This window comes from Cucumis sativus, chromosome 3 (genome assembly GCF_000004075.3).
Source record: "Cucumis sativus cultivar 9930 chromosome 3, Cucumber_9930_V3, whole genome shotgun sequence".
Taxonomy (NCBI): Eukaryota; Viridiplantae; Streptophyta; class Magnoliopsida; order Cucurbitales; family Cucurbitaceae; genus Cucumis; species Cucumis sativus.
The window spans coordinates 26,745,979-26,763,960 of NC_026657.2; the positions used below are offsets into that span (position 1 = coordinate 26,745,979).

The 17,982-nt window shown below is 35.1% G+C and overlaps 3 protein-coding genes across 4 annotated transcripts; all 3 read right to left on the reverse strand.

Moving 5' to 3' along the window:
• Positions 1-595: 595 nt before the first annotated feature.
• Positions 596-6,180, reverse strand: LOC101215297 (GDSL esterase/lipase 5). The gene is made up of 6 exons (XM_004144427.3): positions 6,163-6,180; positions 2,927-3,221; positions 1,969-2,090; positions 1,467-1,700; positions 1,129-1,372; positions 596-1,049 (listed from the first exon to the last, which is right to left on the reverse strand). Exons 1-6 carry the CDS (start codon positions 6,163-6,165, stop codon positions 811-813), a joined length of 1,137 nt encoding a protein of 378 aa, XP_004144475.2. The 5' UTR covers positions 6,166-6,180; the 3' UTR covers positions 596-810.
• Positions 6,181-6,356: 176 nt separating this feature from the next.
• On the reverse strand, positions 6,357-8,945 carry LOC101207015 (ethylene-responsive transcription factor RAP2-12). 2 transcript variants are annotated; one of them, XM_011653419.2, is made up of 3 exons: positions 8,209-8,945; positions 6,753-7,640; positions 6,357-6,660 (listed from the first exon to the last, which is right to left on the reverse strand). In XM_011653419.2, the coding sequence occupies exons 1-2, from the start codon at positions 8,477-8,479 to the stop codon at positions 6,799-6,801; spliced, it is 1,113 nt and encodes a 370-aa protein (XP_011651721.1). In that variant the 5' UTR covers positions 8,480-8,945; the 3' UTR covers positions 6,357-6,660; positions 6,753-6,798. The 2 variants fall into 2 exon arrangements, with proteins under 2 accessions (XP_011651721.1, XP_004144443.1); XM_004144395.3 differs by having other exon boundaries at positions 6,366-7,640.
• A 6,901-nt stretch (positions 8,946-15,846) lies between these two features.
• On the reverse strand, positions 15,847-17,383 carry LOC101215536 (probable E3 ubiquitin-protein ligase RNF144A). The gene is made up of 2 exons (XM_004144428.3): positions 16,461-17,383; positions 15,847-16,151 (listed from the first exon to the last, which is right to left on the reverse strand). Exons 1-2 carry the CDS (start codon positions 17,171-17,173, stop codon positions 16,055-16,057), a joined length of 810 nt encoding a protein of 269 aa, XP_004144476.2. The 5' UTR covers positions 17,174-17,383; the 3' UTR covers positions 15,847-16,054.
• Positions 17,384-17,982: the final 599 nt, after the last annotated feature.

Below are 17,982 nucleotides of genomic sequence, written 5' to 3' on the forward strand. Positions count from 1 at the left end.
GTAGAAGCTAATGTGTGATTTATGTTTTATTGAAACATGACATTGAGAACTTGTTTATGAAAATCGAAAATGCATTTGTACGATTGAATTGTATTCCCAAAAGGTTTTCTAAAACCATCACTCACTAAATATTTGGCTTATATGTCAGGTATCCCTTGTCTAGGTATCAAGACATTGAGGCCAAGGAAAAAAAGGGTAAGGTGAGCAATCTAGGCGGCTAGGTGTTTAAGGGTGAAGCTGCGTTTAGGCATTGGAAGCCATTTATTATTTGTAGTTCCTTGTATCTCTAATAAAGGTTGTATTGTATTTGGAACACAAATTGTTAGTTAATAAAGAGAAGTCTTTGTTGTTATCTTGCATTGTGATTCTTTTCGCCTAATAACTTAAGGTTGTAAGTTTGAATTAAGTGGTAAGGAAAGAGTCAGAATCAAATGTGTTAAGTTTGTTGGTTGTGTTTATCCTGCTTACTAGGCGTTCTACGTGCTATCTCGAAAAGAAATTCGCATAGAATGTCTAGACGGTCACATCTCCACTTGGTCGCATTGAATGACTTTTCGGGTGGAGCGTGACAAAACTTTAGAACCAAATAGACACGTAAAAGCAAAAAGAACTAAATTTATATCTAAATGAAGCATTTATTTTTAAGGGTTGATGTTAAGACCCCATGCCCAAAAAAGAAAATACTACAAAATTCAAACCCATTATTTTACAACCCACCCATTGTCTAGCCACAATTTGCTACATGATTTGCTTCTCCCTCTTTTAGAAAAATGTATATTTTTTAGTTTTTCCCTCAAGTATCGCTCAATCTCAACCACAAACGGTTTGAAAGAGATGCCTGAGAGAAGAATGAGAATTGGATGAACCACTCCACATTTCATCAGCAAGCTGTTTGTGGAGGTTTTCTGTAAGATGGTAAGAGTCCCAAAAAACATGCTCATTTGGATTCCTACACACTTCAAACTCCTTCACTCCTCTTCTTCCTCCACAGCTGAACACTCCTCGAAATCTCCCTGTTCCACAGCATGCATCTTTCCCTTCCTTCAAACCTACATTAATCATATTTCACACTTCAATCTCTTAAATATTTCACAACATAACGCCTAACAAAAATCTATCACTTCTTACCATATTTCAGTGGGTTCTCCACTCTCTGTCTCAGGCTGCTGCTGAAGTCATAGAGTGAATATTTGAACCCCTTTAGCTGTTTCTCCAAGTCTCCAAGAACCTTCACCAATCTCTGGTTGTGTACATTTGCATACTCCGCCAACTCTTCCAAACACTCTCCTCTCTCTCCTCTCAGCCCTGGACTGCAGCCCATTGGCGGCAAGTTCATGAACCCGAATTTCCTGCCGCCGCTGTCATATACTTGCTGTCGAAACAACCAAAGAAAACACCATCGTTCAATTTAAACACTAGACTTTGTTGTATGTTTGAAAGGAAGTTTCAAGATGGCAAAAGCTTACTTTGATGGAAGTTGTTAAGTTACCAATCACCAAGTCAACATATTGAGATATGGAGTGGGATTTGAGAAATGGGGAGTTTGTTAAGAAAAGACTCATGTAATCGTTGGTACCAATACCAAACAAATACACAGCTTTTGATAGTACCAACCCACCTTCAGCTTTGCCCAACTTTCGTTTAAGCCAAGTTTCAACTTCCTCCTTAAAGTACCTAATCTGTGCTTTGAGCTCGATCACCTGAGAAACCCATGAAATGCCTTTTGATTATGTTCTACTATTATGAGTTTTGATTAAATGGGTGGAAGATATTTGATCTGAATGGCCGTAGATTTCAACTAAATAACCCATTATAAACCTTAAAAGCACGTTTGTTAAGTAATGAATAATGAAGTCACTTTATTTTAGTTTAATCATGGTGCAGAAAGCAGAGTTGATGATGATTGGCTTTGCTTTTTAATATTGAAAAGATGCGGTGAGGAGTGAAGGGAGAGTCCGCTATTCTTACCGATCCATGAAAAGTCTCAGATAAAGCACCTGCTCCAGCAGAAGCAAAGTTCACTCCATAATGATATTGATGAAAACCCGGTTGAAGAAAAGGTGAGATCAAAGGCAGCTTGGCGAATTCAGCTATAAGATAGAGAAACACGAATACAGATACATGATAAAGATACGATAAAATACGAGGACATGTTAATTTTTAAAAAACCAAGATACTGATATGTTTGCAAATAAGGATACTAAATATAATTCACCAAGTTCACAAAAAAAATCATAAAATGTCGAATTAATAAGAATAGTACGAAATAAAATACAAATACTAAAGTACAATAAAAAAACACATCAAAATTATTGAAGTACACTGATCAATAGAATGCAATAAGAAAGAGACAAAATGATTAGAGAAAAGATCATAGGAAAGGAACGAAAATAAACAAAGAACTTCTTTAAATTACTGAAATATTCAAAAGAGTTATGTTTTACGAGACTTTGTAGAGATTCAATGATATGACAAGAATGAGATGATAATAAGATTTGAACTTCTATTTATTTTTGTCGGTTTAAGTTTTGAACGAGAGAAAAAGTATTTTAAATAAGTTGTTTAACTTTGAGTTAGAAAATATTAGATGATAGCTTTTTAATTCTTAAAAGGATCATCATAAAAATAGTTGCTTATTTTTTTGGTTTAGAAAAAGGATATGCTAAAAAAAGGTCATCCATACATGAGATGTGTCAAATAAGTCAGAATGAAAACATGATTCTTTAGCTCATATGAAGTATTGTGCTTCATAAGAGAAACAAAAGTCACGAAAACTGAAAAGTTCAGCCTTCCCCAAATGTATAGAGAGAAAAACAGAAATGGTCATCGGAAACCAAGTAGTTTAGCAGCACAAAGAAGACGAGAAAACAGAGATGGGTTTGGACAAGAAGAAAATGACATAAACCAAAAATATGGTAAATCTTACCTATAAAGTCAGATACCAAACGACCATCGGAAAATCTTCCAGTAGGGAATCGAAAGTGGGTTTGGCCGTAGGGCCAAAAGTTAGCTTGGTCGAGAGTTGTGGTGTTGATGTAATTATTGTTGCCAGCATCCAAGAAAGAGTCCCCAAAGATGAAGAAAGCCGCATGATTTTCAGGCAGAGAATGGGATTCAACTTCAATGAACCAACGTATGGAACTGAAGATGAAGAAGGTCACACACAACACAACTAATTGGCCATGGCAAGTACTTTGAGTTGCCATTAATGGCTTTTCCCCCTGAAGATCACAACTAAGCTTAAGCTGTCAATCACACAATAATATATGAATTATGATGAAGAGCACAAATTTGTGTTCCTGCAGTGATTTTTTAACTAAGAAAACGATGGATTTCCTGTTGAACCAACGCAAATGCGAAAGTGGGACTCGTGAGTTTCCTTGGAGAGTTCTGATGTGATGTTTTGATCAGAAACAAAGGGAGTTGATGGGGTGTACGTCAAACTGAATGTATCCACGATAGAGTTGCGGCGGGGTTTGAAAAAAAGAAATGATTGGAATTTGGAACTTGGAACTTGGAAGGTAAGGCCTCAATAATTTTGATGTAGTTGGTTTGATTATTTACGTTTGTCAAGAGTGAATGATATAACAAATCTTCAATCAGTTGTCACAATCCTAAAGATCAAATAAAATATTTGTCCATCTGTGGATCCAGCTAACGTGTTAACTTATCACCATTCAATGTCCCAAGACCAAGTCTTCAGCTTGAAAACTTAACAAGCTCTTACTATGAAATTGAGTGGGTGATGCCACTCCAAAGATTTGTTAGAGTCTTACCATTGGCCCCAGAGGACATCTAAAAGGAATTTGTTACAAGAATAACATAATTTTATGAAAAATGAATGTTTAACTTTCATTAGGACTATTAAGATTTGTTTGAATTTATTCAAAAGATTCAAATTAGATCCAATCGTCTTCATCATTAAGTAATGCTCTAATCAAGCCGATGACATGTAAAAATTTGTACTTTCCTTGAAATAACTTAATCTGTAATTCTCTAATCGACTAGGGCCCACAAACAAATCTATAATCAACAAAACACAATCAAATCACGGAATTGAGAATGATCAATCTGATTGCGTTTGAATTCTACCTGGGACCCAGTAGGAGATAGTCATTGTTATGACATTGTTATGACACCCTTATTGATGCAGTAGAAGAATATAATAAATATGTTTCCGTTAGTTACCATTATAGATATCAAGAAGATAATGATACTAGACAAAGTAAAGTAAGCATTATGTATAAGGAAGTACGAATAAAAGCTATTCAACTATGTTTGCCATTACGATTGCTCAATGAAATCTTATTACAATTACACCTATCTCCGTTACAAATAGGTAAACATGACATAGATTAATTCTTACCTGAAAAAGAAACTGAAAGTTATTTGTTTAATCTTCAATATTTTTCCATCAGTTACACAGTGCACAATTTCCATTGTCTATTTTTAATTTGTTGTCAAGAACATTTTAATTCTCTTAGTTGAGAAAAGTCAATGAAAACAACTTTATATTTTTAACTATCAAAACAGGCCAACTTATGCAATGCAGTCCTAAACAACACTTAGCAATAATCATATTGTTCAGTAAGGTGTGAACAAATAAAAAGTGACAAAGTTAAACAAAGGGCATAATGTCAAAAGAAATATATTACAAAAAGAAACACGTTTGAGTTATTCTACTACTTTAGGTCTAAAAGCTCTTAAGCTTGTATTCCCTGTTCCAGGGAAACCACTTTTCCTTTCAACAAAATTCACCTTTTACATGCCTAACTTTTCCTGAGAACAGATGATGAACTTTGACAAATAGCTATTCTATAAAGATTATAGGGGGACAAAGAGCCCCACATAGCTCAGAATAAGATTTTGGGCATTTAAGTTTGGGTGAGTTTGGCCACAATCAATTATGGTTGGGGATGGAGTGAGAGGTAGTGAGCATTGACCAATACCCAGCTCTGCTCCTTTCTCTCTGGTTTTTAGCTATCATCTTATGATTCATGGCAGTTTGCAGTAAACACGTGTCAATTTTCAAATTTCTATTCATTCTCCACCTCCTCTAAAAAAAAATGAAGAAAGACCCAACAAGTGAATATCAATATTAATTGAAGAGAAACAACGGCACGAGCTTGAACACATAACCTCCTAACCTCTACTTTGATACTTTGTTAAATCACCCAATAACTCAAAAACTAAAGCTGATGCATGAAAGAAAACTTAACATCCATATCATCTAACAGTCCTATTCTTTCTATTGTGCCAATACCGCCTCCTGGCCTAGCAGTTTGGGAAGAGTGACTTACAGGTTCAGTTTGTATCCTCAGTTTTGGAAAAGTTCAACCTACTTTTGATATGTTGATTAACTTGTTGCGAACTATGTGAATATATTTTCTAATCCGACAATTTTCAGAATCTAAACCGAGAATTTACAATAAATAAATTCACAAACTTCGGACATCTATATACTTAAAAGAAAAAAAAAAGGCATCAAACCCCTGCACATACTCTCTCTCTCTGTCCACTATGTCAATCTCTAATTCTCTCTGTGGGGAACATCTTTTTGCTTCGTCAGAAAGTCCAAAAGGCTAAGGTCAATTTAATCATGATTCTCCCTTATGTATGTGATTATGATTCTCCCTTATGTATGTGTGGTTGGGGGGATTCCTATTTTCATGCTTCAAATTGGGTTTGGTTATGAATTCATGTTGAACTCACTTTAATAATTTTCATAAGATTTCCTTATTTTTCCATATCAAGAAAAGAGCTTGAGAGAATTCAGGTCTGATAATTAGGACCTTGGTTCTGATTTAGACACTGATGTTGTCACTTAGTTAATTTGAGTCACAACGTGAAAATATCAAAATCATTCACATTGAAACAAATGACTATGCCAAGTTGTCAACCAACTCCACTCTAAAACTCGGTACTTGTTTAAAAAGTTGAATATGACATACTCAACTTTATCTACAAACAATCACACTGAAATTAAAATAATCAACCATTCCTGTCTTTGACAGATACCTACAAAGCTAAACCCACCTTCAAGTATATAGGACATAATTGAATGTGGTTGGATCCCATGCAAGGTTATAATAAACTAAAGTTTCAAAATAATATAATACATTCTTGGGATAAAGTCCACGAGATTAGAGATTAAAAAATTACCATAGTAGTTTCAGTTCAATGCTTTTAGCTCTAAATCCATAGCATGTGGGCTGCCACCTATAGGAACACCATAAATGCCTATATTTAGCTTGTTTTGTTTATATAGTATGGAGTATTGACCAAAACACTAACCCGACCTAAACAAATAAAGTTTGAAGGGACCGGACACTTTTGAAATATTAATGCAACAATAATCGTCAAACTTGTTCATATTCTTCTCTGAGAAATTTGCGTTGAACTAATTCATATAGATAAAAGAACAGTCATTTCCTGATGTAAAAAACATCAATAACAAAGATAGCAACCAAATTTTATGGTACATCAATACAGAACATATAGTTGATACAGACTTAACACAAAAGAGTATCCCCGATTCAAGGTTTTCCAGGTATTGCTACCTGAATCTGACTTGAAAATCCTAGGCCATTAGCTACAGCATAAAAATATCCTTAATTGCATTGGGAACAATTGACGACAATCATCGTTGACATCCACTTCCTACACATAGCAGCAACAACAGATCAGATCAACAGCATTTCAAACAATTTAAGTGAACTGGGAAGAGGCGGTTAAGGAACAAAACGACGAACATTGTAGCTTTATTTACATGAACCAGCCGGCAAAGGAAAACTTTGCTTAAAACACTCCTCCACCCATAGCAGGGAGATCATCAAAACTCCAAAGATCCAATGAGTTTCCACCATCTTGAGTCGCACCCCCACCAAGGAAGGCATCCATTGAATTATCCCAGTTCCCCTCCAGGTACGGCATCTGAAAAAGCTTCATCTGGGACTCGAAGGCAGAAAGCTCTTCTGAAAGAGTCTTAGCACTAGCACCTACGTCTTCAGCAGTTATGGCGTCCCCTGAACTACACCTTTGCTTCTTCCTTGTATGCATGTCCTCTGTAAACTCAGAGTCAGTAGCTGAGAAGACAGAAGAGATTTCAGGAGTCTTGACGCCATGATCTCCCAATCCAAAACCTGAACAGCTAATAGAGTTACTTCCCTCGTCTGAGTTAAAATACATGACCATATCGTCCGATGGAGAACTATCCATACTAGCAGGGAATGAGTCCATGTATCCAACTTGGTCAGTTGGAGGTTTTACTTCCAGAAAGCCAGTAGTTCCAGAGTAGTTTTGATTTGGATGTTGGTTTGCTTTCACGTTTTCCTTGATATGTTGTTTTGATTTCTGTGAGTTTTTCCGCTTCTGAGTATTAGGCAAAGGTTCATCAGGGAAATTCACCCTGGCTTTGTTGCCTCGAATTCTCCGAGCCTCAGCGTCATATGCTCTTGCAGCTTCTTCTGCAGTATTGAAAGTACCAAGCCATACACGGGCCCCTTTCCTGGGGTCTCGGATCTCAGCAGCCCACTTACCCCAAGGACGCTGCCTTATTCCCCTATATTGGTTCTTCCTCTTAGTATTTGCAGACTTCGCAGCTTGCTCATTGAACTCCACAGATTTTGTAGCACTTGATCCTTTAATGGTTAAATCATAAATGGAATGAAATCAATACCAAGAAGAAGCTTAAATATTTTGATCAGATATAGATACAAAGAATACTTGTAGTTAACTATGCATGATTAGAACGCCACCATGTTATACAAGCTGGGAAAATATCTAACAACCGAAAAAACAAAGCCAAAATAAAAGAACAAAGCCACTTCAAAAAATTAATACATAGAAAATCATAAAGAAGAAACCTACAAACAGTTCTTACTTTCCAAAATAAGAATTAAAGCTGCAAAAGGAAAATATAGTATATGCTTCGAAAGTGATTAAAAGAGGGTTGATAAAGATAAAGAAACGTAAATTGAAGAACTTCTCACCTTTTTATAATAGGATCACTCAAGACTACCGTACCGTGAAGGAAATGATCAAAGATTTAGAAAATTAAACAAGAACAATCATAAAAGAATAAGCAAGCAAGAAAATCAACCAACATATACATGAAATTTGCTCATTATTCAACAGGGCTATCCTCAAAGTTGAAACACGAGAATAACCACAAAAGAAATTGCTTAAAAACTGTAAATATGCCATTACCGCGAGTGGAAGAGCAGGCGGAATTAGGAGTAGAGAAAAGGAAGGGTTTAATATCAGAGAAACCATCTTCATCTTCAACGTCAGACTCATCCTTGAAGTCCCGGAAATCAGCCTCAAAATCATCAACATCGAAGATCCGGGACCTGAGAGACCTAGGAGAGGAATGTTTCCCTGATTTAGGTTTCTTCAAATTCGGCCAAAGGTGATCAGCGGTGACCCGATTAGAGCGTGATGGTGGAATAAAATCAGAAATGATAGCACCTCCACACATGGTTGTTGCTCAAAGTGAACACAAAAGAAGTGGAAAGGGAATGTGAGAGAGAACTGGAGACGATGGTTCGATTCAGATACAATTATAAAGGGGTTACCGGAAGTTGAGCGAAAGTTGGAACAAGATTTTTAGAGATTTGTGAGTGATAAATTGAAGAAGAACAAACAAAAATGAAGTTGAGTAAAATGGAGGGGAAGGGAAATACGGGCATGCCCTCAATACACACCATGAATTACAGAAGAAGAGCTGTAAATGTAATTATTACGTTTGTTGTTCTCCAATTTGGAACTTCCAACTATGCTTTCCCTCTTTTTGTTGTTTTCCAAATTTTTGGAAGATTGCTCTTTTCCTTTGACACTGCTTCAATTTTTCTCTATACTCTCTAACACGGCGTAACACAGATGACACCATCCATTATTGTTATTTTTCTTCTCTCTTTCTTTTTTTTTTTCTTTTCATTTTGGTTTCTAGTACAACACCTCAATTGTGGATCAAAAGATTTTAAAACCTTTATTTGAAATTGGAGAAATTATTTCATTGTTTCTAATGAAATACGATTTGAATTTAATCCAGTTAAATTTATGTGTTTAGAGGGTGTCCATACCATATTTAATACACTTCACCTTACACAAATGTAAAATTATGAAGGTCAGCTTCCACCTTATCCTCGCTCATTCTTGGCTAAGACCGAGGTCGAGGAAGCCAGTTTTGGCTTTTTACCCATACCATCATCTTTTTAAGGTCTAAATACGCCGGTCTGCTTTGTTTATTAAAGGAAAATTGCATCAAATGACAAAAACATTTAGAAAAAAATAATTATGACACCTCTTTTTTGCGTATTGCGAATATGACTAATATGACAAGTGATTAGTTATATCAAACGACCATCAAAGGGCCATATGAAAGTTATGGGCTTTTAAATTTGCTACTCTTGCAATTTAGAAAATGTAGTGACATTCACTCTATTATTATAAATTTTTTTGCTATTTTTGTAGGCACTCATTCATTAAACATAAAGGTTGGCATTGATGTTGACCGACCTAACATCTATTCTGGGTGCACTAATGTTTCATCGGCTAAGAGCTAGACTATGTTGAGCCTTTGGTCCTCGGGCTAACATAAGAGGCTCAACCTCGTCCAACTTAGGGCAACTAGGCCTAGTTTGTTTCTATGTCTATTTCTTCTTTTGTTTTTCTTTGACCATTTTACTCTTGATACTGGTCCATCTATAACATTAGCTCCTACTCTCAAGTTAGGGTTTGTGGTTTTTCTAGCTATTTGCCACAACTTTTAAGTCTACAAACTTCTGTTGGGAGTACAATCTTGTAATGTTGCACTGTAATCTTGTCATCAGCTTCAGCCTCTACCTATTTCTCTACCTTGACATTGGTCGCACTTTTGGTCTCAACCCAGGACCTCTTTCTTTGTCTTGAATCTTGACTTTAGCTTAGCCTCTTCAGTCTAGGCATTGGTAGTCTCAAGCTCAACATTAGTAACCTCCGTCTGATCAACCTCCACCTTTACCTTGAATCTTTGTTTGAACTTAAGACTCCTTGATCTAAGAATTGATAGTTGTCTTGACTTCAACATCACTTCAACATCGCTAAGCTCAGCCTTGGCCTTAGCCTAAGTCATCTTGAATTCGACTTTGATTTCTCAGCTTATTGGCTTATTTTTTATTTGGCCATGGGAATCTCATTCACTCATGGTTTCGTTTGGATCTAATTTACCCATGCCTGTAGAATTTATTCTCTAACATCAATTTCATATATTCTCACTCTCATCCCCACAAATTGAGGCAAACGGTTGATGAGTGTATAAAAGTTTCACTTATTGACCAAATGTACAAATTAACTATGGAATAACTTCAACAAGATTTATAATTTTCAACCACCAAAACTAACTCTAATTTTAGTTTTTTTTCCCTAAATGTTTATTGATAATGAGATGATTTTATATATATAATTGAAAAAAAAAACTACAAGACAAAAATGACAATACTTATGTTTATATTGAAGATTAATAATAACCCATAAACTTGTGTTATTTGTTCCCAAAATTTGTAGTGAAATGGTATATATCCATTAAATTCAGTATAATTGCTGTTTTACACCTTGATGGTTAGAAAATGAGATATTTAGTACGGAATTGGGAGTCAGAGCTCATCTCAAACGTGAGATTTATTTACATCTATAAAGTAATATGTATTATTGGGATTCAATTAATGCATGTAAAGTTAAGAAAAGAAAGTAGCAGTTGTTTGTTGGATTATATATTTGCAACTTTAATTTTATATTTGAAAAAAATGTTCTAGAAGGATGAAAAAATGGGATAGAGGACAGGTGTGGATGTCCCAGAATGCATGCTCAAAAGATGGGATGAATGAAAGGCAATATATGGGTGTAAATACTGAGGGAAAGCCCATATTGGTGCCACCTTTTTGGCCTTTTTTTTCTTTTCTATACTAACCTTTAACTCATGACTTTAAAGTATTCATGAAATTTTGGGTGATGCCCATCACCGAAGTAACCACCTTTTATCTTCTTCTCACCACCTTTCTTTTTTCTTGATATTTTCCTTCTGTTTCAACTCTCTTTCTTTCGCGGATTCAATCCAGATCATCTTTACTCACCATAATGAATCAAAGATTAATACGGAAAGTTAGGTCAAATTAGTTATTATTATTTTTTATTTACCAATATTTTGTACTTGTAATCATCATTTTAGAATAATTATTGATAATTATGTAAGACTTAATTGTCTTTTTATACCAACATTTTAGAATTTTCTTGATTTTTCTCTCACACGTCATGAATAAGGTTTTTGTGGGTTTAAAATCGTTAATCATCAATAGTCGTAAATATATAACAATGATACTAATACTGATATAAGTGTAAAGTTTCTTAATAACAAATATAATTTGTATTGCTTGATATATTCTCGTTGATATGTAATAATATTTATACATATTACAAAGGAGTAAATATTGTAAAAATATAATGAAATCAATTAAAGGCTAAAAAATAGGATAATATTTTGATAAGAATTGTCTCCTAATATCCTCCCTCAAACGGATGACTCAAATTGAGTCAGTAGTTTGTCTCGAAGGTAAAGAAATATGGAAGATAGAAGTGGGTTTGTGAGCATATTAGCAAGTTGTTTGTTGGAAGAGATGTAACCTACGGAGATGTCTTTTCGAAGAAAATTTTCCCAAACAAAGTGGTAATCAATCTCAATGTGTTTGGTTCGAGCATGAAACACAAGACTATGAGCCAAAGATATAGCATAAACATTATCACACCATAATGTTGGTGAGGTCTTAAGAGGAACACAGAGATCATAGAGAAGCTGTCGGATCCAGTAATGATGGATAGTAGTAGTGGCGAGTGAGCAATATTCTGCTTTTGTGGAGGAATGTGAGACTGTAGGTTGCTTTTTAGAAGACTAAAAGATTGGATTAGAATCGAGGAAGACAATGAATCTGGAGGTGGAACGTATCACCTGACCAATTAGAGTCACAAAAGGTCTGTAGAGAGAACGAACCTTTGCGAAAAATTTATTCCAATGGTTGGAGTACCACATAGATATCTGAGGATGCATTTGATTGTCGAGAAACGAATGACAGTTGGTTTGTACATGAATAGACTGACATGATTTACGAAGAATGCAATATCAAGGCGAGTAAATGTAAGATATTGCAATGAATAAACTAGCTTGTGATATAGGGATGGTTTATTAAATGGTGGTGCAGTGGTATAAAGATCGAGGGAAGTAGAGACATTGGTGTGGCACAAGGTTTTGCAGAGGCCATTTCCGATGTGTGAAGAAGGTCGTTGAGATATTTGGCTTGGTTAACAAATATGTCATTAGTGAAGGAATGTATTTTGAGACAAAGATAATATTTTGAATTCAAGGGCCAATTGGTTTTTTAAAAGAGAAATATATGAAGAGTCAAGACCAATGACAATGATGTCATCTACATACAAAAGTAAGTAAGTGAGAGAAGATGTGATTAATGGAATGAATAATGAAGGACCAGCGATAGAAGCAACAAAACCCAAAGTAAATAAATAAGATGAAAATCATTCAAACCAAGTGCGAGGGGCCTGTTTGAGGTCATAAAGACTCTTATGTAGGAGACACACGTGAGTTGGACATATTTTGTCATGGAAACCAATAGGTTGAAACATGACTTTTTTCTTAAGATCAATACCATGAAGAAAGGTATTTTTGACATCTAATTGGGTCAAGGACCAATTGTATTGAGCAGCAAGAGCAAGAATAATTTGTATAGTGGGTTTCTTAACAATAGAGCTAAAAGTTTCGTCAAAATCAAAACCTTGTACTTGGTGATAACCTTTAGCAACTAGTTGCGCTTGATGAGCAACAGAGCCATTAGGATTATATTTTGAGCAAAAAACTCATTTACAACCAACAACATTAATAGATGGATGTTGAAGTACTAAGGACCAAATGCCTTGTGCTTGACAAGTATTGGATTCCTCACATATTGCAATATGACATTCAGGATACTTGGAGGCTTCAATATATGATGTGGGAGTCAAGAAAGCCGTTGTGATATGAAAGGCCTTTGTTTAGAACTACATGATTTTACTCGAGTTTGCATAGCATGAGTGTTACAAGGAGGAGGTGGAACTGGTATGTTGGTTGTGGCAACATTTATTTCATTTCGTGTATCGACAGTAGATGAAACATGCAAAGATGAACGAGTGGCATTAGTATCCATAAAAGATGAGCAAGTAGTGTCAATAGCGGGAGGATTAGGAATTAAAGATTATATATTGGGAATGGAGGCAAAGTTTGAGGGTGTATGATGTGGAATGTTTAGTAAGGTTAGGAATTAGAGAAAATATCACTTACCAAAGTTTACCAAAGATCCTCATTTTCCTTCTCTTTTCGCAGAGCCTTCTCCCAAAACAAACCACAGCACTCTTCTGCTTTTCACAAGAGGAAAACAACAACACTTTGGCGCTTTAATGAAATCTTAGTGCTTACTTAATGACCAAGTCTTCTATTTATAAAGCCCTTAAACTAACTTTGTCATGCTTAAACTTTTTTCAGTTCGCCAGCTCCTGCTTAAAACTTTACACGTGTAAAATTAATATTTAACTCAGTCATGCTTAAATTCTTAATCTTACACGTTAACCCATATCAAATCATATTTGACATTTTCTTCGCAAGACTTTTTTTCTGGCCTAACCCCATTGAGCGAATAACTTCAACCACTCAACATAGCTTTTGAAGGTCTTAACGCAATAACCTAACATTTTCTCGTGAAGACTCTTTCTCTTGAGAACGTTTAGACTTATAGGTCCTATCGTAAATCCTTCTTTTCTCAAAACTTTCTCGCGAATTAACTTCTTAATTGCAAAAATGAACCATAAAAGATTTTATCTCTTAATCCTTTCTGCGGAATGATTCAAACGACAACTTCTTAAAACTTAGCCAAAATTTACTTATTATTGTGAAGTCTTATTTCGAAACACCTACTCTTCTCTAAAACGCAAAACTTCAAAACTCTTAACCATATTTGAAATTCTTATGCTCAAATTAGAAACGGGTCTCACAAAGGTGTAAAACCTTAAAAGTAGTCATGGTATTATCTATGGTTGAGCTCTATTGAATAAGCAATATGCTCTAGAGAGGAGTTAGGCTAGATAAGAGTTAAATGGATTGATGTCTATTTTAGGGGATGTTGAGCTAAAACTTTCCTCTAGAAGAGATTGTTGGGAATGTGACTAAAGTCCCACATTAGATTGATGTCTTTATAGCTTAATTTTGAGTGGTCTATTGTGATAGACGTAATGAAGCAATAAACATAATTGTGAAAGTGTGTCATCTTCTATGAAAAAATTTAAGGATCTTTTTTCTAGAGCTTTCATGTTGACCCGAGATTCTATTTGCATGGCATTAAATAGCACAATTTTAAGTGGTTTGTTGTGATAGGCTTTATTGCAGAACCGATAAAAATTTAAGAAGTAAAACGTACTGTTGTGGAAGTCTCAAACCCAGTTATTGAAAGTTCAAAAGATAACTTACTTTCTTTAATTAGATTGTTGCCTCCACATCACTATGCATCAATTTAAATCGAAAGATATTGAGGTTTAAGTTTATACTATTTCTTTCTTTGTTCATGATCAAACATGGTCTGTGATCGCCTAATGGTAAGGTGTTGGTGTCATAGCTCGAGTGGGATATTGATGTCGGCAATTGGAGAAAAAAGAAAAAGAAGAAGACAAAGGTTTCATTGGGCAATTTAGAAATAAATAATTAACCTGAAAACAGAATTTTAAGACATTGTATATGTGCATATTATAAAAAGCAGTGATTAATATCATTTTTCTAAATTGTCATCTATGCAACTTCCTATAATGAGTATAGTATGATTGTATATGTATGACATATAAAAAAAAGTATAAATTTAATCACTCTCTTAGAGGTGTAACACAGTTTAGCAAAGTCGGTTTTTCAATCAAATCGTCACTAAATCGACTATGGTTGGTTTAGTAATTGTTTGTGAGTCAATTTAGTTCTACTTTATTCTTTTAATTTTTTTAAAAAATTTGATTTGAATTTTTGCTATAGTGAAGGAGACTAAGCCTCACCCACTTTCCATTTTGACGGAGTTCAAAATGCGGGTCGTTTTTTATAAAAAAGAATAGATATAAAAAATTATACAATTGTACAAAAAGATTATCAATCAACAAATATGCTATGAATTGGGTATTTAAAGAAACCACAATTTCAAATCTCTCAAAGATTCATACCCAATCCTACTGCTAAAAGAATTAATGCAAAAAAGAAAGTAATATAAAGCAAGAATGGGTGGAACCCAAGAGATTTCTTGAAAAGCAAGATAGAGAATCAAAGAAATATGTTAAGTGAGGTTTAGATGGTAACAAGTAAAGGGATTAAAAGAAAGTGATAAAATGTTTTTGGTGATAAGAAAGATGGGAATGGACAGTTCCCTACCCTCTCCTCTTCCTTTGTCAGTTTTCCATCTAATAAACACCCTTTTACTTTTCTCAAATCCCCCAAACGGACACCCATCCTTTATCTATCCCACACCCAAATCCACCATACCTTTCAATGGATTCTTAAGAATTCTTCTTCTTTTTATTTCCTGGGTGTTGCATTACAGCCTATGTTTGGTTGTTTGATGGACTGAAAAATTATTCTCATCGCTTCTCCAGTGAAGATAACCATCCCATCAAGAAGTAAAGGCGACATTGGCCATTTACTGTCCATATTCCTTCAACCCCAAATAATAAATTTCTGCCCTCTCAAACAAGTCCTCTAAAGGACAAATGCAAATATGGGGAGACCATTTCTATCACTATTTTCAATTTCAAGTAAAAGAGATGTTTCTCTTTACTTTGGTACGTAAATTTTTTAACATCTTGTTTTATTTCATTTCATAACATACCATTGAACATCTAGTTATGCCTGTTCAATAAAATCTGAAAATTTAGTTTTAAAATCCAACTGTTAAAACATTAAAATGAAATTCTAACAATTTTGAATTCATGCATATGGATGAAAGATGGGTTGTAATCAACGTCGATAGACAGTACGTTCATAAGCTGAAGCCTTACAAGCATGACCACCACCCCACTTAGCTCCACAGCTGTAGCAAAAATCCGATCCACACCTACAAATTTCATTATTCAATTAAGATCTCCATCAATTGCATCTTATTCTTAATTATAAATACTGCACCATATACAACTTATCTTCATACTTATTTTATGTATGCTCTTCTCTATTATATTAATATTTGATTTAACTGCCCTTAGTTTTTCGTCCTAACCCAACCCCAGATACCAAACCCATACAACCTATCCCTTTGAATCATGACAAGGTCATCCACATATAGCTCTACAATTTAAACACAAACTAGGTTGAGAATTAATTGGAAGCATAGTAACCAAAAAGTAAAAGGGTAAATTAGAGAACAAACCTGCAGACGATATGAACACAACCAACAGTCTTCTCAACATAAATTTTACAATGAGGACATCTCCTCCATTTCTTGTTCTCAGCTAATTTCACTGTCATCGCATCATCTTTATCTCCACTTACACCCGCCTCTTTCCTCAGTCTCTGAAACTCTCCACATTCCATTTCCCCATGCCATCCCACTCTACATTCTGCACAAAACAACCTCCAACAACTCCCACATTCCACCGCCGTCACCCCTTCCTCACCCCCTTCATCAATTATCGCCGCCCCACAATCCTTAAACGGACAATTCAATCTCTTCCACTTCAGAATCATCGCCTCAAACAGAGCATCCGCCCACCGCTCCAAAACCCTCTTCGGTACGAAGGATCCACACATCTCCGGCTCCAGCACCGTCCCGCAATTCGGCTCCGGACACTTCACTGCCATTGCAACCTCAAGCTTTGCAGCGATGTGGTTTGAGATGCAAGCGGTGCAGAATGTATGTGTACATACTCTGTTGGTGAACATTTGGGAATGGGATTTTGCGTCTGTACAGATTGAACAGAGAAGTTGGGAGGTAGAAGAGTGGGGTGTTGGGGATGGATTAATCGGAGAGGATAATAAGGAGGAAGTGATAACTTCTTGAAGCTGTAACTCTTCTGCGTAATTTTCATCGGAGAGATTTTGGAGGAGGATAGAAGAAGAAGAAGAAGAAGAAGAAGAGGCCATTAGAGAGAAATTTGAGGTGGTGGAGGAGGGGGTTTGAAAGGGGGAATTAATTTAAGGGAAAGCCTTCCGAAATGAATCATAGGAAGACGACTGTGGGGTTTTTGTGGATGATTTATTGATATTTGTCTTCGAATCAGTACCCTCGCCCTAGAAAGAAACAATCCTAACAACTTCCTTTCGATTGGTATCCAGATTGGTTATGGTTCTCAGTCAACTTAAAATCTTGGTTTCAACCATGCATTTGTTATAGTTTTTTCAAAATTATTATCGCATTATTTTCATCACCAGTCAACATTTTGTGAAAAAATTCCATCAATATTTTTTTAATTCTTATATATATATATATATATATATATTATTGTTGTCGATCTTATCTTCAATATTCTCAATATACTCTAATGTATTTCGAATACGAAATATAAAAATTAATACGAAATATAAATTTTAATTTTTACTGACCTTAAATTGTTACCAATTTTTTTTGAAAGATCACTGTACCAGTTGGTGTCGATGTTTCTTATACTTCCCTCAACCTTCTAACCCACATATCTGATTTCTCTCATTGTTGGTTCACCTTCTATAAACAAATTGATATAAGAACTCTTCATTCATAAGATATAAGAACCCTTCATTCATAAGATATACATCGTATTATTCAATATCTACTATAATTAGGTTGAATATATGAAACACAATGCAAAACAAAATAAAGAATGGACGGAGAGAGATCGAGAGACAAGAATTTTTTTAATAATATTTTTTTAAAAGAATAAAAATATTACTAAATAATTCAATAGACTTGAAGGTAT

Bases quoted from the DNA above. Each gene is read 5' to 3' on its own strand.
- LOC101207015 (XM_011653419.2), bottom strand. From the start codon at position 8,479: ATGTGTGGAGGTGCTATCATTTCTGATTTTATTCCACCATCACGCTCT. The intron at 7,641-8,208 runs GTAATGGCATAT...TAACCATTAAAG, and splicing joins CGCCTGCTCTTCCACTCGCG to GATCAAGTGCTACAAAATCT.
- LOC101215297 (XM_004144427.3), bottom strand. The intron at 1,701-1,968 runs GTAAGAATAGCG...TGGGTTTCTCAG, and splicing joins CTGAGACTTTTCATGGATCG to GTGATCGAGCTCAAAGCACA. The intron at 1,050-1,128 runs GTAAGAAGTGAT...TGATTAATGTAG, and splicing joins GGAGAACCCACTGAAATATG to GTTTGAAGGAAGGGAAAGAT.
- LOC101215536 (XM_004144428.3), bottom strand. From the start codon at position 17,173: ATGGCCTCTTCTTCTTCTTCTTCTTCTTCTTCTATCCTCCTCCAAAAT. The intron at 16,152-16,460 runs GTTTGTTCTCTA...TGAAATTTGTAG, and splicing joins TGTGTTCATATCGTCTGCAG to GTGTGGATCGGATTTTTGCT.